We start from the raw sequence: 22,790 nt of genomic DNA, 5'->3' as shown, positions 1-22,790 counted from the left end.
CAGGCACTTGGAGTTCGTCGCCGTCGCGAACAGGTCGATCTGGGGTGTGCCCCACCGTCGGAAGAGGCGATCCACTAGATCCTGCCGTAGCTCCCACTCGTGGCACGAGCGCAGCTCCCTGCTGAGCGAGTCGGCAATGGTGTTTTTTATCCCTGCCAGATGAAACGGCACCAGAAATATCCTTTGGGCGACAGCCCAATGCCACAGGTCCTGCGCCTCCTTGGACAGTGCTGGGGACCTGGTTCCGCCCTGTTTCCTGATGTAAAACATGGTGGTGGTGTTGTCGGTGAAGATCCTCACCACCTTGCCCTTGAGGGACGGAAGGGAGGACCTGAGGGCCCAAAACACTGCACGGAGCTCCAGGACGTTGATATGTAGGGATTTCTCCGTCGGGAGCCAAAGGCCTCTTGCGTGCAGATTTTCGGTGTGCGCTCCCCACCCTTCCAGGGAGGCATCCGTGGTCACAGTCTCCTGGTGGGCTGGGGTCTGGAAGTCCATGCCCGCCGTCAGATGCGCGCGGGTGCCCCACCACCGGATCGCTCGTCGGAAACTCTCGTCGAGTGATCCTTTCCTCGAAGCTGCCCGTCGTTTGGATCCAGCACGCGTCCAGGAACTCCTGCAACGGGCGCATCCGGAGCCTGCACATGGGAATGAGGTAGATGCAGGAAGACATCATTCCGAGGAGGGACTTGATGGACCTCACCTTGGCCGCGTCGGCCACCAACATCCGCTGCACCTTGCCCAGGATGGTCCTGGTCCTCTCCTCCGACGGGGAGGCCAGAAGGGACACTGTGTTGAGCCTCGCTCCCAGAAACAGAGCGTCTTGCGCGGGTACCAGGTGGGATTTGGCGTAGTTCACGGAGAATCCCAAGTCCGTGAGAAGTTGGACGGTCCTTGCCGTGTGAACCACAGCGAGCTCCCTCGTCTTGGCTCGGATGAGCCAGTCGTCCAGGTAGGGGTAGACGTGGATCCCTTTGCGGCGCAGCTGCGCCGCCACCGGTGCGAGGCACTTGGTGAACACCCTGGGTGCCGACCGTAGTCCGAAGGGGAGGGCTTTGAACTGGTAATGACGCCCTTGGACCACAAACCTGAGGAATTTTCGGTGCCCCTTTAGGATGGGAATATGGAAGTAGGCATCCTCCAAATCCAACGACGACAGGAAGTCTCCTTCCTCCAGCTGACCCAGGATGTGCTGGAGGGTGACCATCCGGAACTTTTGCGCCTTGATGAACTTGTTCAGACGTCGCAGGTCCAGGATGGGGCGCCATCCCCCCCGTCTTCTTCTTCACGAGGAAGTATCTCGAGTAAACTCCGGAGCCCCGAAGCCTCTTTGGGACGAGTTCGATGGCGCCCTTCCTGAGCATCGCCTTTACCTCCAGGAGAAGTTGAGGGACGTGAAGTTCTTTCCTGGCCACGGGGGGGACGCGCGGACACCTTCTTTGAAACTCGAGCGCGTGGCCCCGGGCCAAGGCGTCCAGCACCCAACGGTCGGTGGAGATGGATTCCCACACGCTGACGAAGCTCGCCAGCCGGCCTCCCACCGGGGTGCTTCGGTGGGGGCCCGACCCCACGGCCGGTTCAGTCCTGCTTCGACGAGGCTTTGCCGCCTTGACCTCCTTGGCGACGACGGCGGGGTCCGCCAGACTTGCCTCGTCCTCTGTAGGCCTCCTGAGACGACGAGCGGGCCGCTTGACGGTAGGTGGAGAAACCGCCGCCGGAACCTTTGGAGGCGCCCTTGCCTCCGCTGCTCCGAAAGGGCGTCCGTCGTCGTTGCAGAACTCCAAGGGCCCGGGCCGTCTCCGTGTCCGCTTTAATGGCCTGAAGGGAATCGTCCACTGTTTTCCCAAACAGGTTGTTCCCATCGAAGGGCATGTCCAGGACTCTGGTCTGAACGTCTTGACGGAAGTCCCTAGCCTTGAGCCATCCACGCCGCCTAAGGCAAACGCCGTTGCCCAACTGGCGGAACCCAGTGTCGGCGATGTCCGTCGCAACGGTAATGGCGTGGTCCGAAGCCACCTCACCTTCCTGCAGGATCGCCAGGGCCTCTGCCCTCTTGTCGTCCGGGAAGAAGTCCAGCAGGGGAGCCAGTTTGTACCAGAGCTCCGTGTGGTAGCGGGCCACGATAGCCAAGGCGTTGGCCGCTTTAATCGTCGTCGCTGCAGACGAGATGACTCTGCGTCCCATAGCGTCCAATTTCTTTCCCTCGCCGTCCGGTGGGGAAGTCGATGTGGAGGCCGCACCCCCCCCCCCCCCCGCTTTTTTCCTGGCCGCCGCGGAGACGACGGAGTCCGGGGTAGGCTGCACCCGGAGGCACAGGGGGCCGTGTCCGGGACCCGGTACTTTTTCTCGTACCGGTCTCTTCTAGCTGGCATCGTGGAAGGGTTCTTGAGGAGGGTGAGGCCCTCAACCCAAATGTCGTCCAATAGAGGCACTGCGAGGACCGTCTTCCTCTTGGCCTCGCGCCGCTGATAAAGGAAACCTTCCTTCTTCTTCTCCTCAGGGCAGAGTTGGAAAAGCTCGGATGCCCTGGTGATCATGAAGTGGAACGATCCAATCTCGTCGGGCGGAGAAGCCCTGGTGGGAGGCGACGACGGTACATCCTCGTCGTATACCTCGTCGTCCGTACCCGTCGCTGCCGTGTCAGTCCCCGTATCATCCCCTCGGGTGGACGGGGAGGAGGGCTGGAAGGGGCGCGACGGCTGAAAAGGAGGCGGAGGGTGGATCCTTCTTTTCTTGGTAGGGGGAACCCCAGAAGGTCCCGGTTCTGGGTCCCCCGATGGGAGAGGTTCCGTTGGCAACGGTAGTCTCGTGCTTATCTCTGAGCATAAGGACTGTATAGCCAACAAAATGGCCGCCGAGTTGTCTCGCGGCGCTGGCAGAGGGGAATCCGACAGGCGATCAGGGGCCCCGTCGGTACCCTCCATCCCGACGGGCCGGTCTTCTTCCACGCCGAGGCCGTGGCTTAAGACCTCGACCAGCTCCTCCTCCGAGGTTGAGGCCGAATCTACGACGACGCCCTGCCCCCCCTTTTTCTTCCCCATGGGGGATTTCACTGGGGTCCTATAGATGGGCACAAAAGAGGACTCCCTCCGAGGTGGCAGGGAGACTCTGAGCCCCGAGGTCGCCACCACTGGTGTAGCCTCCACAGGCTGAGCCAGGGCCGCCGCGACAGTTTCGATAGAGGGCTTGGCCGGATGGATTAAGGCCTTCACCACCTTAGGTGCGCTCACCGCCTTATCCTTGAGGGGGGGGACACTGCCTCGCTCCCCCTCCGCCTTCGAGCTCCACCGGGGCCTCTCCAGGAGCCTCGCCGGGTGCTCGGCCTTCCTCTTACCCGACCCAGAGCGTTGGCTCGTGGTTGATGGTGCCGGGGAGGGTGCGCCCAGCCTGGCGCCCGTAGAGCCCGACCGTTCGGCGCTCCCGGTGCCAGCGGACTCGCGGTGCTTGGCCTTATGTTGGACCCCCGTCGCCGGGGCGTCCTCAAAGGTCTTAGAAGACCGCTCGGATTTCTTCCTCTTCTTCTCGCCGGACGGGCTCTTCCCTTCCAGCCAGTTGGCGAGACGTTGATGGCGGTCCTTCATGGTCCGCTCCGACATGTTGCCACAAAACGCACAGTCCTTCTCCACGTGCGTCTTGTCCTCATGTAGGCAGTAAAGACAAAAAGAGTGTTCGTCCTCCTTGAAGACGTTCTGCAGCTGGCATCCAGGGCAGACCCTGAACAGTTTTCCGGGCGTCGAGCTTCCCTTCTCCTGGGCCATGACCGGGCCTGAGAAACTTCTGGAGTCCTCCAAAAGCGTAGCTCGACGAAATCTTCACCCTTGAGGGGCGCAGACGAATCCGACACGGGTCCCCGTTGATCGGATGGAGAGTCGGTGGAGCTTGAGGCTCTTTTGACCGAAAAAATAGCACTAACGCTCGAGAGCAATAGCACGAGGATCCCAACACATGAACGTGCGGTAAAAATCTGAAGATGGCTGCCAGAGGCGGTGCTTAGGTAGAGGGCAGTCATTGGCTGTGGTCAGTATGACGCAGAGACCAGTGATTGGTTATTACTACGAAAGACAGATCAGAAACGAAACTGATACTGGTTTTTTCTTTACCGAGGATTCCCAGCCTGATGACGGGGAATATTCATGAGCATGTGAATCCATGCCAGACCCCATGCTGGAGAAATACGATTACGGTGAGTAATGTATCCCTTGTGAGGCTTGTGGAATCTGTTTACATCACATGCCGTGCATAGATTAGCGAGCAGTGTTAGACGAAGGAGGTGGGATGTGAGAAGGGTCATGAGCAAACAGGTGTCTTAGAACCGCTTGTCCCACTTGAGCATCTGTCTTGGAATGAGTGTCAATGCAGTAGTGCTGAGTAAAAGTGTGAATAGAGCTCCATGTAGCTGCTTTGCAATGGTGTCAAGGGGTACATTTGCAATGAAAGCCAGAGTGGCCCCAATGCCTCTTGTAGAGAAAAAGGGAGTAACATAGCTGGATACAATTGACTATCACCCTTAGAGATGCGATCTCTTGGTCGGACGGACCTATTCTCCAGACCTTCGCAGACTTCTATGCAACCCTTTATGCCCAACAACCGGAGCACAGCCCGCAAGACCTGGACGACCTCCTAGATCGCATTCCAATGTCCCTCATATCCCCAGCCACTAGAGAACAATTAGATGCTCCCTTCACCCTGGACGAAATCACCGCTGCCATTTCGGCTCTGCCTAAAGGCAAGGCTCCCGGTCCGGATGGCCTGACCGCCGAATTTTATCAGGAACACGTGGCCCTCCTGGCTCCACGCCTCCATGAGGTTTGTGCTGAATCGATGCGTCTCGCTACTCTCCCCCGGTCCTTACGCGAGGCTGTTATCACTGTGATACCCAAGCCGGGTAAGACACTAGACGAATGTGGGTCCTATAGACCTTTGTCACTCATTAACACTGACACTAAAATCTTTGCCAAAATTATCGCAAATAGGTTTCTTCCCATCATGAAATTCCTGATCCACCCTGATCAAAGTGGTTTTGTCCCGGCCCGCTCCACCGCCTTAAACATTCAGCGGCTGTTTAATGTCATCTCGAGAATAGACCCCAAAGCCAACGCGGTGGCCGTGACGTTGGATGCCCAAAAGGCGTTTGACATGGTCTTGTGGCAGTATCTGTGGGCAGTGCTTGAGAGGATGGGGGTTGGCCCACACATGTTGTCCTGCATCAAACTTCTTTACACTTGCCCTGTGGCCAGGGTCCTGGTTAACACTCACTTGTCGGCTCCCTTCCCCCTCCACCGAGGGACCAGACAGGGGTGCCCGTTCTCTCCCTTGCTGTTTGCGATGGCCATCGAGCCCATGGCGGATAGTGTGCGAAACAATCATGCGCGCAAAGGGATTCGCCTCCGTGATGCCCCCGAAATCATATCTCTGTACGCTGATGACGTACTTTTATACATTAGGGACCCCTCAGTCCACCTCGACCCGATCATACGTGAAATTATCAAAATTGGCACATTCTCGGGCTTCACCATAAACTACTCTAAGTCAGAGATTTTACCCCTCACGCCCGCGACCCCTCAACCTACATGTGAATTTCCTCTTAAATGGGCGCCAGGGGGCATCAAATACCTGGGGGTTCACGTATCCCTGTCAAAATCCTCCTTATTGGCCGACAATTATGGGGCTGCCGCACAATATGTCGTGGACAGGGCGGAGAGATGGCGTAACCTCCCCCTCTCACTATCAGGGAGACTGTCCCTAATAAAAATGATCATTGTGCCAAAACTCCTCTACATCTTTAGCAACGTCCCACTATGGCCCGGGAAACAGTACTTTGCTGACCTCCATGCGGGATGTGCCCGTTTTCTATGGCATTCTGGTGCTGTGCGCAGGAAGTGGCAGCACATGACCCTCCCGTATGAGAGGGGCGGATTTAACGCACCTGATCTTGCCCAGTACTGGACTGCCGCTCAGGCCCAGCAAGCTACATACTGGTACCATCACCAAGACCCCCCCCGCATGTTAAGCTTGAAATCCTGGCAACTGAGGGGGTGGATGTCTTGTCGCTGATCCTGTTTCACTCGTACCGATCAGAGGCCCCTGCGGACCCTGTGGCCTCCACCATAAGAGCGTGGCGGCAGATTCTGAACCCCGGCTCTGGCTCTCCCCGTATTACAAATGGCTTCCCCTCTGGTCTTTCCCTGGCCTCACCCCCACATAAGACAGGCTCCTCATGCGCCATTGGTTGGGTTTGGGATACAAATCACTCTCTGACCTGTTCCCTGACGGGACATTCATCACCCCAGATACGTGGAGGCCGGGGCACTCTAAGTCCTCTCTTGAGTTCCTACAATATTTTCAGTTTAGGGCGGCGGTCCGCGACATGTGGCCTTCATACCCGAAAGAACCCCCTGAGTCCCCTGAGGTTCGTTACATTTCCAATTCCGCTGGTGCTAGGGGCATTTTATCCTCCCTTTATAAAATGTTGATGGCGAAGACTGCAAACCCCCCCCTTCGCTGCTAGGGATGCCTGGAGCAAAGATTTGGGATTGGATATCACTGATGAGATGTGGACCAAAATGTGTGTGCATACACGCAAGGTTTCCCTTAATTCCAGAGTCAGGTGTGTTCAATACAAGCTACTCAATCGCCTATACTACACTCCTCATGCTATTGAGAAATTTGCCCGGGATCAATCCCGCCCATGTCAACGATGCAGGTCTGGCAACGCGGACCACGCCCACATGTTCTGGTCCTGTGGGGCACTTACCTCTTTTTGGAATGCGGTGCTCGAGAACCTCTCCGAAATAGTGGGGTTCCGTGTGGACCCTGAACCTCTGTCCCTTTTGTTTGGGCTCTGGGAGGGCGCTGAGGCGAAACGGGAGGCTAAATTTTTGAATATGGCGGCGGCTGTGGCCAAAAAATGCATTCTGCAATGCTGGAAACGCAGATCCCCCACCCCCCTCCCTGGAAATGTGGCTGAAGGTCCTCACTTGGACGCAATCTTGCGAAGAAGACTATATTAACATGTTGCCCAGTAATGCCCGGCCCCAGAACATTTGGTCGGAGTTCTGCAGCTATTTGAACCGTAAAGTGGACCTGGAACTTTTGTCATCTCCCCCCTCTCCCGACCAGGGGGCATTGCGGGCCACATGAGAAATACTCCATGATGTTCGACCTCTGTTTGAAGCTATAAGGGACCCTCTAAGTGATTTGTGATGTTCATTCATGATTTAATTGTGAACTGTGTGTCCTGGTTTGACTGTAACTTGTGATATGCCAACCACTACTGCTTGCCAATAAAGAAAGGTTTAAAAAAAGAGACGCGATCTCTCTCTCTGCCTTTAGCTACAGAGACAAACAGTTGGTCTGTTTTTCTTAGCGGCCTGGTCTTGTCTACATAGTAGAGGACCGCTCTTCGCACATCTAGAGTGTGTAGTTTCACCTCAGCAGAGCTTTCGGGTTCTTGGAAGAAGGCCGGACGCTCAATGGACTGGTTAACATGGAATTTAGAAATGAACTTAGGTGAGAACCTAGGATGTGTTTGTAGAAACAGTTTATCTTCATGAACAGTAAAGAAAGGATCCTGCACTGAGAGCGCCTGAATTTCACTGAAATCATCATGGATGTAACGGTTACTATGAAGGCAGTTTTATAGGTCAGGTGGTGAGACTGGCTTTGTGCATGGGTTCAAAGGGTGGACCCATGAGCTTAGCAAGCACCACATTAAGGTCCCATTCAGGTGTTGGGTTTGAAATTGGAGGGTGGAGTCTCTTTACCCCTTCCATGAAGGCTTTAACCACTGGTACTTTCCACCATGAAACTTTGTTATGGGAGGAGGTGTAGGCTGACAGCGCATCCAGGTGTACCTTGAGTGAACTAAATACCAACGCTGCATCCAGCAGGTGGAGCATGTAGGTGACAATATTGGAAGGAATGCAATCAACCGGGTTGATTTGCTTATTCTGGCACCAGATAACAATCGCTTCCATTTATCAAAATAACAGTGCCTCGTGTTTGGTTTCCTAGATTCCTTTAGGATGTCCATGCACCTCTTTGGTAAGGACAGTTGTCCAAACTCTATGACTTCAGGCAACATTGGATATGAAAGAGCCGGGTTGAGGATGCACTGTTTGACCTTGGTGCTGGGATAGTAGGTTGTGCCAGCACAGCAGTCTGATGGGTTTGCACACTGCTGGTCTGCGCCGGTGTGGGAACCACGGTTGTCTCGCCCACATGGGAGCAACTAGGATGAGCGTCATCGATTCCTTGTGCATCTTGTTGACCAATTTCCTTATGAGAGGAGTTGGTGGAAAAGCGTAGGCAAACATCCATGACCAGTTCATCCACAGGGCGTTCCCCTTGGAGTCTGGCTTGGGGAACCTAGATGCGAATACTGGGCATTGTCTGTTTTCGCTTGTGGCGAATAGGTCTATAGTGAGAAAACCCCACTGTGAGAAGAGATCTTCTACGATTTCTCTGTGCAGACACCATTCGTGTTCTTCTGGGAGGGGGATCTCTGCTCAAAGCGTCTGTTAGTGAATTGAGATCCCCCTTGAACATGTTGAAATGACAGGTTAATGTTCCGTCTGAGTGCCCATGTCCAAATTTTCTGGGCAAGCCTGGACAGATTTGGCGAATGAGTCCCTCCCTGTTTGCTTATGTAAAACATTGCTGTTGTACTGTCTGTTAGGATCTGTTCTGAGAGGTTCAACAGGTGGGGTTTGAACGCTCGAAGCGCTCTGAAAACTACCAGGAGTTCTAGCAGATTGATATGATTCTTGGCCACTGTGTGAGACCAGAGACCCTGAGCTGTGTGGTGGAGGAGGTGTGCTCCCCTCCCTGACAGGGGCGCGTCTGTAGGGACTACAGCTTGTACCTCTGGATCGTAAAAGGGTTTCCCCTTTGACAGGTTCTCTCTTGTCCACCAGTGAAGACTTTGTGCAAGTGTTGGCGAAACGATCACTAGATCGTCACACTGACCACTTGTCTGAGACCACTGTTTCGCCAACCATTCTTGCATGGGTTACATGGGCAGGCGCGCGTGGTGGTCCAGGTAAATACATGACATCATCATGCCTAGCAAACGCATCGCTTTGCGCACCTTTATCTGGCGACCGGGCTGATCTAGAGGAATTTGCAGTAGTAGATTCCGAATTCTTTCCTCTGATGGAAAGGCCAACCCCTCGAGTGTTTAGTACAGCTCCTAGGAACTGCTTGGAGGTGCTTGGCACCATTTTTTTTCTCGTTGATAGAAAAACCCAATTCGAAGAGGAGGTTGATCGTTCTTTGGATGTTTGATATGCAAATTACTGGGTTCTCCCCCGTGATGAGCCAGTCGTCCAAGTATGGGTACACCGGGATTGCGCCCCTGCGTAGGTGTGCTGCCGCCAGTACCTTGGTGAATACCCTTGGAGCCGAGGCTATACCGAAGGGCAGCACCTTGGACTGGTAGTGCTGACTGTCCACCTTGAAGCGCAAGAATCTTCTGTGTGCTGGGAACATGGAGATATGATAATAGGCATCTTTCATATCCAATGTTGCCATGCAATTCCCCCCTTTTTAGGAGGGGGATTACTTCTTGGAGAGTAATCAGGCAAAATCTTTGGGGCTTGACATACTTGTTTGCAGGGCGCAAGTCTAATACTGGGCGCATTGTTAAATCTTTTTTTGGCACAAGGAAGTAAGTTAAATAGATACCCTTGTTTACCTGGTTGCCCGGGACAAGTTCTATTGCGTCCTTTGCGAGAAGATTGATGATTTCCTCGAGGAGGATCTTCAGGTGGTCCATTGAATGTATCTTTTGATGTGGAGGGTGGTTGCGGGGTGCTCTAGCAGTTCGATGCAGTATCCTGCGGACACTGTGGACAGCACCCATCTGTCCAATGTGATCCCTTCCCATGCCTGGGTGAAGTTGGAAATGCGCCCCCCTACTGGAGATGCATGGGAAGGGACCCTGAGCGGAAAGTCACTGCTTTGCGGGAGGCGTGCCGCCGCCTCTGCCGGGGCTGCCTCTACCACAGTCCCTTTGTCGTAACTTTGTCTAGGGACTTTAGAGTATCATACTCGTCTTTGGCAGTTTTCAGTCCGTCCTCAACCGCTTTGACTAACAAGACATTCGGTTCCACTGGCATGTCAATAAGGGTTGCCTGGGTCTCGGGTTTAAACCCCGACTGTCTTAGCCAAGCGTGCCTTTTAATGACAGTGCTCTCTGCTGTGAGCAGGCCTGCATTATCTACGGCGTCAAAGGTTGTCTTCAGTTTGCAACTGGACAAGGCTCTACCCTCCGACGCGATCTGGGCCAACTGACCCTTTAGTGGTTCCGGTGCGGCCTTAATGAGAGCAGCTACCTGCTCCCACTGGTGGCAATTGTAGCTTGTCAGCAGAGTGGTAGTGATGGCGATCCTTGCCTGGTAAGCATAAGTGGAGGCTACTTTTCTTCCTAAACCATAGATTATTTTGCTCTCCTTGTCTGGGGGAGCCTCCGATGATGACAGAGGTGTCCCCGCTCTGTTTCTGGTGTTAGTGATTACCAAGGAGTCAGGCTTGAGTTGACCCCTTATGTAAAGAGGTTCTGACTGAGCGGCCCTGAACATCTTCTCAATTCTGGGGCTCACAGCCTAAGTGAGATTAGGATTCAGAAGGGAAGGATCAATTCTAAGTTGGATTCATTTGAGAATAGGAATGGCTTGAGCAATGGATCTTTTGTCCCCCACTAGCTCCTCTGCGAAGTCCCTCTCTTCCTGCGCCACCTGCGTATCTATGTGGAAGTGCTCTGCAGCTTTAGCCAAGACCCGATTTAGAAGGGGCTGGTTATCTATAGACGAGTCAGAAACCTGTGGTTCATTGTTAACCGGGGAGTCCACATTATAGACCTCTGCCTCGTGTTCCTCCTCCTCATCCTGGCCCTCGTCATCTCCATAATACTCAACCCCAGTTTGGTCGTCCAGCACCAATACGTCTGCGTCATCCCCATACTGTTGGTAAGACTGAATATGGTAAGGGTCTGAGGACAGTCCCTAAAATGGAGTATCAAACCGAGATCTCTTAAGAGGCTGGGGGTCCTTGGATTCTGAAGAAGTAGCATTGTCAGGGGTATAGCTAAAAAAATGCTGTGGATTTTTTTCATAAAAATTAGCTAAGGAAGACCTTCTCCTCATCACCCTGTCTATGTGCTCCATTCTCTGGAACTGGGGACGACTACCTCCTGTTGAGGTTCATCTCCCATATCATAAGGAATGAGAGGGGTGACCCTGAGTGTAGTGACAGGGACAGGGGTCTTAGATCTGTTTTTATCTGACGACCTGTGTTTGTCCTTGTGGACCTGGGGTGCAGAAGTTGAATGTGTAGACTTTTTCTGCTGTTTGTCCCCTTTCCTGTGAGTGGAAGTGTTTCCCTGACAGTTTGGCCTTATCGGAATCTTTTGACGCCTGGCGTCAAGATTCGGGGGTACTCTCTCCCTCTCTTTTGAGTGCGCACGTCGGGACTCGGAGACAGACGCCGAACGGGCTGCCGGAGCCGACTTTGGGTGTGCGGCTTGGGGATGGAGGTCGGATTTGTCTTCTGGCAAACGTACCTCCATTACTTTAAGGAGCGAGGCACTCTTGGCAACTGTGGACGGTTGCCGTGTTTTGATCTTGACCTGGAACGCCCAGAGTTCACCGATAAGGTGGACCGCTCTCTTTGTGCCGCTTTCTTCCGTGAACTCGACACGCGTGTCGAGTCTCGGTTGGCCTTAATGTCTTTAGGTGTAGAAGATTGGGTTGCGCTCGTGTCGCCGGGTGTGTTCCCCATAACTGCCATGCCGGACAATCCTCTGAGGTCGGGGACTAGCGCTTCGGTGTCTTTAGACACCCCTGTGCCCTCGCCGTTCGAATGGGCGTCGTCGCTGCCATCACAGAAGGCGCCCACTATTTCCATGGCCTCGAGTTGCCTGGCGAGGTGGGCACAACGTTTAGTGGAGCAGTCCTCGAGTGTTTTAGCTTTAAAAAGCCTACACGCTCTGCAGGTAGCTTCGGGGTGGTCCCTCGGCAAGCAGAGATTACAGGTGGCGTGTTCGTCAACCCAAGGGTACTTGCGGTTGCACTTGGGGCAAAATTTAAATGGAGTACTCTCCATATGTCACCTTATGGCAGCGGGCTAGTGTGTGTAGGAAAATAAAGAGTATGTTTCCACCCCCCACTCTCCCTACTTGCAGGGCCGAGGCCAGAGGCCTTCCAAGGCCCGAGCCGAGGACAGAGGCCTTCCAAGGCCCAAAGTCCATCATGCAGCTCTCGACGGTTGCTTGTTCTTCGGACCGGCGTCGATCTTCGATGTCTCGACGTGGGAGTGAAAGAATAGGGAAATTAATATTGATTTGTCAAAATGGCTTAAAGCAGGGAACTCCGTGCAATGCTTCTGACAAGCATGGCGGAAAAAAACAATCTGAGGGTCCTACATGCGTGAGGGATCATGGGTACAGTGGACGTCACACTAGGGATAGTATTACTGGCACGCCCTGGGTGCTTGTAAGAAGATTAAGTCAACAAGCTGTCATGCTGAGATTGATGAAGTCGAAATAGAGAAGCAGTCTGAAAGCCAAGACAGATTAAATTGGTCGCAGTAGGACAGAAGAGGCAAAGAGGCTGCCCTTTTCTTATATCGTCAAAGAATTGGCTTGCCTACCTGTGGAGGTCGAAGAGTCTGGTCTTTAATTTACCCAACAAACAAAGTACAAAGTTGAAGCAGAGCTAACAGAACTGTGGCTGTCTATAAAATTAACAGTGAATGTTGTATTGAAGGTGGTTGAAGCAGTAGCACACTGTGGAGCAAAAGATACTGCCTCCACAGTGAAAGTAGTAGAAGGGGGTTGTCGAGAGGAAAGCAACACCCCAAGAAGAAGCATCCTGCAAGTTATATTAAAGACCCTGCAGAGGTTACAAACATATTGACACTTGTAGAAGTGGTACTTTTGTTTTTGAACTGTATCACGTTCATCCAGGATACCATTGGTGCAGTTTTCTTTGCTGGAATTGGAAAGGGAACGAAACGGATAAAGAACTGTTACCAGTGGATTTTGTTTGGGAGACCTTTTGCTTCTTTTCGAACTCTCAAGAACTGGTTCAAGGCTTCACTTTTCTTTGTGAACGAGAGAGTGGTTTTGGACATTCCTCGGAAAGGGATCTACCCATGACAGATGAAGGGTATCTAAGTCATTGGTTATTTGGTAAGTGTTTATTTATGTTGTCTATGATTTACTTTGAATGTTTTGTTTAGTTTGAGGGACAGTTTTGGGTATGCTAGGAGAATTTCCCTTAGAACCTAGACTAGGTAGGGAACTCCCTGGTAGATCGGTTTAGTTAGGTGTTCTTTGAACTTTGTCATCAAGAAAATGTCCAACTACAAGCAGTTGTCTGCCTCGCATTAATGAACCCTCACATTACACACAGATCCCTGTAGAGATTCAGTTGGCATATAGACTAAGTGCAGATCGGACAAGGACCAACCAAAAAACGCGATGGATGCAAAGCAGCTGGTTGGTTCCATCAGTTCACACAAGGAATGTACTTGGTTCAAGTCATCACTGTTGTTCAATAAAATAATGTTTGTTTGAAACCAAATTAATACCAATTAAAAATGTGTAAACCTGATCACATCCATCTTCTAGTTTTATTAACTAAATTACAAAAGCATCTTTAGGTATGTACCACATACTTCAGCGGGTTACCCGCACCTGTTCAAAACCCTCTGCATTGTCCACAAGGCCTGCTGGGGCCTGGGGCCTGAATACCTTCAACTCTCTCTTCCTAAATATCTTCCTTCCCGAGCCCTTCGCTCATCCGTCTCCAACTCCCTCAGGGCCAGCCGCTTCTTGAAGCAACGAGCTGGGGGTAGATCTCTCTCTCTCTCTGCGGCAGGGGCCTCCCTCTGGAACAGCCTTCCTGCCTCCCTGAAACTTGAGGAGAACCATCTCCGGTTCGGGAAGCACCTCAAAACCTTCCTCTTTGCTTCTGCTTTCTCTCTCCCTCTCCCCAGCTAAATTCTTCACTAAACTGCACTGAATCTGCAACTGGGCCACTCTCACCGACCTTGGTACTGGGCCCAGCCACTCTCCACTTGCACTGCCTCCCTGGCAACCCCTGCACTGCAGGACTGTCTCTGTATCCCTACAGCCCCCCGTCCCAGCACTTGTCTGCACTTACCTTGCACTTGCCACCAGCTGGCCCTATTTTATTTATTTTATGCTACTTACCTTGTACTGCACTTCCCCCTCCCCTTCCCCTTGCACTTTTTCCCTTCCCCTTACTCCTGCACTTGCGAGATCTAAATGACACCTGGCCTAGTAGGATCGTTGTCGGTCTTCCCCTTGTTCCCCTCTCCATGCCTCGTCGCGCCTTGAAACACTTGTGTTTAGGCACGTTACAAATGCCATATCATATCATACCTGTCGACGTAACTGACATGATCTGTTCAGAGTAGCACGCATGCAGCCCTAGATATCTGGTATTGCTCAATCTCGTGTGTTTAAATGACACGTATCCCTCTAAAAAGTTGCATGTCGATTGCTGGGTGTCGCATAACTAGTTAGCACAAATGAGTCTTGTTCATTAGCATAATTAACCAAAATAATTTCTCCACCAACCAAGAATGCCATGCACCACCACCCACAAAATTGAGAAAAAGCTTTCAATTCTTTCCATGTCCAGGCCGGGTGAGTTTTCCCGTGTGGAGTCAAATTAAGCTGCAGATTCCACTCCTTGTGGTGCTCTTTCGTCAATTCCTTTAGGTTTCAGTTTTGCAACCATACTCGCCCAGAACCCAATGACTTTGGCTTCTAGGAAGCTGCTTGGCAGGTTATGGGAATAACGCTGCATCACTAGTCGGCATCATTTAGTCTGAACTAGGACGGTATCGGATAGTCTCCGAAACTCAATTCTTGATTAATGAAAACATTCCTGGCAAGTGCTTTCGCTTAGGTTCATTTTGCGCCCATCCAAGAAATTCACCTCTAGCAGCACAATGCAAATGCGCCTGCCTTTCCTCTTAAAGTACAGGTAGGGTAAGGTAGGGTGAGAATAAGCTGGCGAGTGACCAGCTTAACAAAACAATAATGTCCTACGGTAGGACAGTTTTTCAAAGAGACTTTATAAAACTATACCTTGGGCAACACAAACTCCATCTCTCACTTTAAGGCGGTACCATCTGAGATATTTGGTAGCAATGACAGAGCAGCCAGGCTTATTTTAGGAGGGAGAGAGGGCTGTAGATAGGTACAAAGAACGTGCAACATACATATGGTCCAAAGAAACACTGATGCATTGTAAAAAAATAATGGTTTATTTTATATATACATAGGTAAAGAGAATTCTTTAGAAAGGTAGGTACTTTTAAGTCAATTATAAAAACCAACACAATACTTGTATGTAAATAAAATTATAAACCTCATTTAGAATAGCAGTATGTAGTACGAGGTGAGTAAAACAACACATTTAAAATGGCTGTATGCTATTCAAGGGGTGTAAAACCACATTAGTAGACATTTAAAATGACAGTGTAATTCTAGTGTAGCAAACCCAATTGGTAGTAAACTATGTTACTTATTCAGTTTCAAGAATAATTTAGTCATATCAACCCTGTTACAAGCAAGTACCTTAAAATACTAAGTAACTTATTCTATTCTGGAATAATAGTTACCCCCCATATTTTCTAGAATAGTGGAATGCAATTCAAAAGTAAATAACTTTGTATGCTTTTCAGAATAGCAGTAAACAATTTCACAGAACTTTGTAATTTATTCTATTTCGGAGATGATCAGTTACAGCGCTAACACATTAGCAAGTAAGTACTTAGCAACACATGTTCTATTTTCTAGTCAGAGGCCGTATTCTTTAAAAGACCTTCCCTATTCTAAGGCATGAGTGATCTCAGAGGCAGAAGGGGTCACTGGTGGTCCAGTGGACAACAGTAGCCAGGTCAGGATAAGGCACAGATGCAAGAAGGTTAGAGCTACAGAGGATTTCTCGTTCAACAAGTAAGTTTAGCCTTGGTGAATAGGCTATATCTCATCATCCAGGCATGGATGGCCACCCATGGACTATGCCTGAATGATGTTTAGACTGAGATCATTATCCTGGACACGACTTCAACCCTAAAAGAATTGAGCCCCAATTACTCTGCCTTCAATATAGACAACAACATTATCACTGTAGCTAAGGAGGTGAAAATCTTGGGTTTCTACCTGGACTCTACCCTCTCTTTCAACAAGCAGGTCACTTCCATGGCCTCGGCATACACCTGTAAATTGATTAGAGCAGGTAAACCCATTCTTGTCTAACAGTTGTATTACCCTGGCCAGAGCGCTAATTTTGTCAAAGTTAGACTATTGTAATGTGCTGTGCATAGGGGCTAATAAACAAACCATTAACAAAATCCAATTCCTCCAGAATAATGCACTTAGAGCAGCACTTGGAATTGCTAGGAGAGAACATATCTCCGAGATTAGAAGATCAAATAATTAGCTCTCAACACTTGACAAAATCAAGCTAAAAGTCGTATCACTTACATATAAATGCCTGAACAAAGAAGCACCTTGCTATTTGACAGAAAGACTCTCCAGGAAATCTTCTACAATAAATACCAGATTATCCTACACTAATTGCCTCCTAGTCCCAAAATTTAAGCTGTCTAGAGTTGGGGTAGTAGCTTCCCGGTCAAGGCAGCCCAATTTTGGAACTCTTTACCCCCTCCACTGGGAGCAGATCAATCTTACTGTTACGCTCACCTGGTTCCCACAGGGGCGTCGATCGGACCCGGACAGCTGCGGTCTCCACCAACGTGATGCATAGTGCAGAGATGACAGTCTGGACTGGCCCGCCTAATCTTGTCTGCTGGACTCGTAGAAGTATTCTCCTGCAAGTGGAGAAAGGGATTTAGCCACCCGTGGACTTTAGTGATGGTCCCCCAACTGTTCTCATTCTCCCCACTAATCACCACCGATATGCCCTCTTGGTAACCTCACCTTGTTTTTAAATGATGAGCTCTCCATCCTGCATGGCATGCAGGGGCGCGTAGATGCCAGTTATTTCACTGGTTTGAAGGTACTGGAGGAGTTCCGGAGGAATATTGACTCCAGTGTCTATAAAGTTCTAAGAGTTCAATATGTCCGATGTTCACTCTTCTTCCATTCCCTCGTTAGATTGCAGCTGGGTCCAAAAGAATATTGCTTGGAGGCAGCTGATAGCGTTCAGGTAATAGTCTGTATTACCAAGCACTGTCCGGTAAAAGTTGCATGAGTTTAACTTGCTGTTTTCTCTCCCTTTATAGATGCGGCATAGGAAGATGCGGCGAATTAAAGGATAATGCCTCCGGTGGTAAAGCAGGTAAGCCTATGGTGGCAAAGAGATTGTCTTTGTCGGTTTTCTCGGCTCACCTTGTTATTCCTTTTGTTTTCCCCCCCAGGTGCTGGGTTTCGACGAAGAAAATGATGGAGGCAGTGCCGAGTCGAAAGATGCTGTGGACTGGTGAGTATAACGCAGCGCTGCTGCTGGCGAAGCGACGCGTGCTGAAATGATGTCCTTTCCAGGCTCGGGGGTGTGCTGGTTCCGGAATCAGGTAAGGAATCAAATAATGTCCCTGATCTAACCTCTTCTCCTTTTGTCTAGGAGCTCCGGATTCGAGGCGGGCGTGGCAGAAGACTGGATGCTGACTTGCAGACACAGTGAGCGTTACACTGCTGGATGCAGAATAACGCGGAGCATGGGCTGCTGTTCAGGCGTGGTTTAAATAGCCTGCAAAGTAGTCCCAGTTAAGATGTTCCCCAGAACCCCACCCGAGTAAAAAATAGTCCCTGTAATAAAATAGTCCCATCCATTGGCTTGGACTCATTTGCAGCAAGGTCTGCATAAGGTAAGTAAAGTCTATGAGCCTGGCGCCTATGGCTGAATCATATGACTGAATCCAAACAGCCCCCAGCCGGGGCTGTTGGGGTTTTAATGAGTATCTGGATGCCTGCTCCCGGGGCTGATGGACTTGATCCGGATGCCCGGGGATAGGCATCATGAAACTTACCAAAACTTCCATCAGAACCTTATAAGATGGTTCAAAGACTCAGACAAGTAAGGCCTGCTCCTGGACACCTATATCTGACCTGATCTGCTTCCATGTAATTAACTTAAAGTGTCTACCTGCCTAGATCTCAAACTTCATTAGTTATATTCTAGACTGTCCATTGTATATGTCCCTATCTCTAACTATTTTATTTATTTTTAATTTCTAAAGCGCTCACACAGCCCGCAGGCATCGAGGCGCTGTTACAGGAATTGTTTGTTTTTTTAATTGCGTTTTTTTTTTTTTTCTTAGTTGCGTATTTAATTTATAACGCACTTAAATACCCAGAAGTTTGTAAGCGCGGACCCGGGGATCGAACCTGTGTTGTTTCGTGTCATCTTGCTTCCAAGACGAACACGTTGCCGCTGAGCTATCCTCTCGGGACGACTATGTCATGCTTATGCTTCCACTTGATCTCTCTGCCTGTACATTGTTTCCGTTTTGTATAATTCATATGTATTGTATTACCCTGATGTGTAACTAACCTGTAAGTTATCTTATGCTATGCGCCCTGATAACCACGGGTCTGGGGCGCAATGCAAATAACAAAACAAACGAGTACAGACTGTAGAGTTAGTAGAAAATATTAAGGGATTTCCTAGAAGGCCGCCTAGATGTGTCCCAGCGTTAATCCTGGGCAAATGGAATGGGCGAACTCCCAACTACAGAAATAACCACCGTAGCCACACCAGAGAGACACAAGACTTTAGTAAGTATTACCATAAGCCACACAGTACCTCGGCAGTGAAGAGCTTGCAGACAGACGCTGTCACAATGCTGCAGCACAGGACCCAGTCTCTGAATTCTTGGACATGGTGAAGTAAGGAAGGACAATGGAAAGACACTGAAATCAGCTACAGCTTTCTTTTCTTCTTCCTCATCTGATTCAGCTCCAGCGGTCGACTTACCTTCTGCTTCTAGATCCAGGCCATTTATTTAGGAACCCAGCCGATCAGTACACATGCTGCACTCAAAACTTCGGGGGGTGGCTGTCCTTTCAGGACAGTCAGCTTACTAGTTCGGACTGGTTCCAGGCAGGCATGTCAGAAGACAAAGGTTTGAGTTTCCGACTACAGAAAGGATTCCGACCATAGACAAGAATCAAACCAGGACCTCCCTCTCCCAGAACAGCAGAAGGACCACAAAAGGACAAGCACACTAAAAATGGCAGGGAAAGAAGCCACCAATGTAGATGAATTGTGACTGTTTTGTGCATTACTGCGAATCGTTTGACAGCCTGCAAGTAAAAATCACACAAAAGTCAGTAGAACATGTCCACTGCCACCAGCCATAGTAGTAATGTTGTGACTAACATTACATAAGCAGTGAGAAAGGGTATACTATTTAACTCCTAAGCACTCCACATAAAGTGGGGTTTTATGATTCACAATGGGGATTGTAGACAGGATAAAAGTATCGTTCTACCCTTGGGAACAGTAGCTCACACAAGGAACCCAAGAGAAAATAAAAGGAGAGCCCACTGCACAGAAAGATCTGTAGTAGGAAAATGCTGATGCCCAACAAGTTATAGGAAAATATAATAATACAAATGTATGGAGAGTCATAACAAGCACAAAAGAAAGGGTGGGTGTGGAAAAAGATTCACACTCACTCAGGAACATAGAAAAAATAATCCACAAGTCCAGTGCTGGGGGTCTCACAGTGCTGAGGGAGATTTTGCATGAAAATAAATATGACTAAAAATGGGAGGAGACCAAAGGGGATTGCTGAACTCCAAATGTTCTTGTTGGATTAATGCATCACAAATGTATTGTACCAGAGATGATTGGTATGATCAGGGAAGTGGTTCTCCAAAGCTTGCACATCACACTCAAGTACCAAAGAAAAGGAGCAGGGGCAAAGACATGTCAACATGTGTTACAGTAATGTTTAAAGCTCTAGTGCTGAATGAGATCTAAATAAATGTGAGTGACGCCAAATGTCAGTGTTTGGACAGAGGCTGTTTAGACAACAGTTAACTTGGTGAAGTCTTGGAGCAAATGTTTTAATGTTATAAAATATTTGAAACCTAATGCTTCTGCTCATAAATTTTTGAGAACTATTAGAGGAACCTTTTTTAGCATGGGAAAACATACCTTAAGAGTTGTTAACAAAGGCCAAAACATGTTTTCTATTACAAAGCAAAGAGCTAAATAAATATTCCTACCTCTCCATGCTCCTTTGCATAGGGTGGTGGTGCTGCGGAAGGGGGAGCATGTGCCGCGGTCGGGGTGGAGGGTTATGGTGCTGAGGAGAATTTTCCAAAGACGGTGATCGGCTACTGTTATCATTGGCTAGAGTAAGTTGCAATGCTGCAGCAAAGCAAAATAAAGAAAGACAATTACTGAAAAAGCAGCAATATCCCAGTGCTTTCACATGCAGTATATCACAAGGGTAACACACAAAGACATCCACCTTGATGATTAGGTAATGGATTAAAACATCTTAAACTGTTACTGAACCAAATCATTAAAAGGACAACTACTCAATGCACAAAACTACAGCAAAGTAAGCAAAACCTTATGAAAAGGAGCACATGACTACCAGTCAATGGTACCCAATTGAGTAAATCGACATGGAAATCAGGTCTCTTGTAACATTAAGTATTTTATTCCAACAACATAAATATGAATTATTTTTTAAGAAGCATGGTTTGATGTTGTTTCACCCATTAGTTTCTATGAGATTTTACAAAATAACGATTCCCTTTTACATACCATGACAGGGGGGTCCTGTCCCAAAGAATCATGCTGAGTCTTAATGAAAAGTCCAAGGATGGTGTTTACAATACAAATGGTCAGAATGGCTTGTGATCTCAAGTTCAATGGACTTTCCTGGTCCTCTGTCCCACACCTCCCCACCCCAAACCCAGACAACCCTACCGGGGTGTTAGTAGCTCAACAATCAATAATCCCCATCTGTCTTCCACTTCTCTACACATCAAGTGTTCACCATAACACGTTGGCTACCTGACTCCCTAAGGAACATTCAGCTTTCCCTCGCCTATACCAGCCTAGTAGTCTCAGGACACAGGGAATGGTGCTTTCTTTTGCCCAGAATCACTCACTTCTTTCAGAACCTCTTACTCCCAACCCTTCGCTATACTAGTGCCGCTGATCTTCTCTCACCGCGTCACTGTCCCTCCAAACTCTCACTCTGCCTTTCTACCTCCAACCTTCAACATTACTTCCTTTCTCACTCCTATTATCACTTGTATCCACAACTGTTCTATACCTCCATCCCTACGTTTGCCTCGTTAGGACAGTTTTTCTGAAGTCCAACTAATGGCTTAGTTAAACCATTCAACTGAGACAGTACAAGACTCCACTCTTAGTATAAGGCTGTACCACCAGAGTTTCTGGTAGCGTAGACAGAGCAACCAGGCTTATCTTGGGAGGGAGGGCTGTAGAATCAGTACAAAGAAATGTTAGTACACATATGGTCCAAAGAAACACTATACATTGTTAAAATAAATGGTTTATTTAAATACACGTAGGCCCAGATAAATCTTGGGGAAAAAGAAGTACTAGCACAGATCATATAAACACATTATAAAAACACAACACTATGCTTTAAAGTACACAGACAAAAGCATAAACCTTATTTAGAAAACTAACAGCATTTCTAGGTAAGTCAGACCTTATCATACACATTTAGTATAGGGCACACCTATCCATGGGGAATAAACCCTAGCAGTTGTATTGTGACGCTCAGCAAGAAAATCACTTAGTAAACCAACTGCAAAGTATGCTTTTCTGAACAGTGGAACACTCATTCAAGGCACAATAGAAACCTATAACTAATGTTATGATAACACACAGTTCTACTAGGCGAGTAGGATATTTTAGTGTAATATTCAATTGCAGCTGCTTCTCAGCACGGTGGAACACAGTCTAAGATAAGCAAGAACTCTTTACACCAATTTACGATTGCATCAGGCAGACCAGGGTCAGCTACTCCTAAGGAACACTTTTGAAGAATGGCACACAACTATTCTAGGCAGGTAAAACCTAATGTTGTAATATACTATTACAGGTGCTTTTCCGATCAGTAGAACACAGACTGAGGGAAGCAATAACTCTTAAACTTATATTAGGATGGCACACAACTAAACTAAGTTAAGTAAAACCGATATACTTTTAAAATGAGCTATCACCAACTTAAAGGTATAGACCCAAGACTGTGTTAGCATCTCTATAAAATATACCAGGGAAAGCAAAACCCAATGTTACACTTTAGGCATGACTCAATGTTATTCTAGGTAGGTAAAAGCTAAGACAGACATATTCTGAACAGGCTATACAGCAAGTTAGGGGAAGCACGACCCAGTTGGTAAACATCCTACACCTATTCTCTGAAAGAAATAGTGAAGCCAACAGCATTACTTTTGGGAAAGAGGCATAAACAAATCCCAGGTGTGTAGAAATAACTTTACATACACTTTTCAGAATGGTGCAACACTCATTCAGGGTAAGTAAGACGTTTTGTTTACTGTACACTCTGAGTTACAGTTACCAACTAACCCTTTCACAAATAAGTACTTTTCAACACTCGTTATACTTTTCAAGACAGAATCAGCCAGGCCGAAACACTAGTGTATAGGCGCGTTATAAATGCCATATCATATCAATCCTTTACTTATCCAGACCTTACCTATTCAATTGCAGGAGTTCACTTAGAGGCAGAAGAGGGACCCTAGTGGTCCTGGTGCCAGCTGCAGG

General features: G+C 48.9%; 1 protein-coding gene across 2 annotated transcripts in view; it reads right to left on the bottom strand.

Annotated features, from left to right (window-relative positions):
• The window catches only part of MAP2K7 (mitogen-activated protein kinase kinase 7), an 849,076-nt gene that overhangs the window by 652,332 nt on the left and 173,954 nt on the right, over positions 1-22,790 (bottom strand). For both annotated transcript variants that reach the window (XM_069603992.1, XM_069603993.1), the window contains one exon: positions 20,237-20,381. In XM_069603992.1, coding sequence (XP_069460093.1) covers positions 20,237-20,381 — 145 coding nt within the window. The remainder of the gene's footprint in view (positions 1-20,236; positions 20,382-22,790) is intronic.

This window comes from Ambystoma mexicanum, chromosome 3q (genome assembly GCF_040938575.1).
Source record: "Ambystoma mexicanum isolate Mex_15411 chromosome 3q, UKY_AmexF1_1, whole genome shotgun sequence".
In the NCBI taxonomy this organism is placed as follows: domain Eukaryota; kingdom Metazoa; phylum Chordata; class Amphibia; order Caudata; family Ambystomatidae; genus Ambystoma; species Ambystoma mexicanum.
Note: the sequence above shows the minus strand (reverse complement) of the source record. Positions and strands in the feature narration are given on the sequence as shown.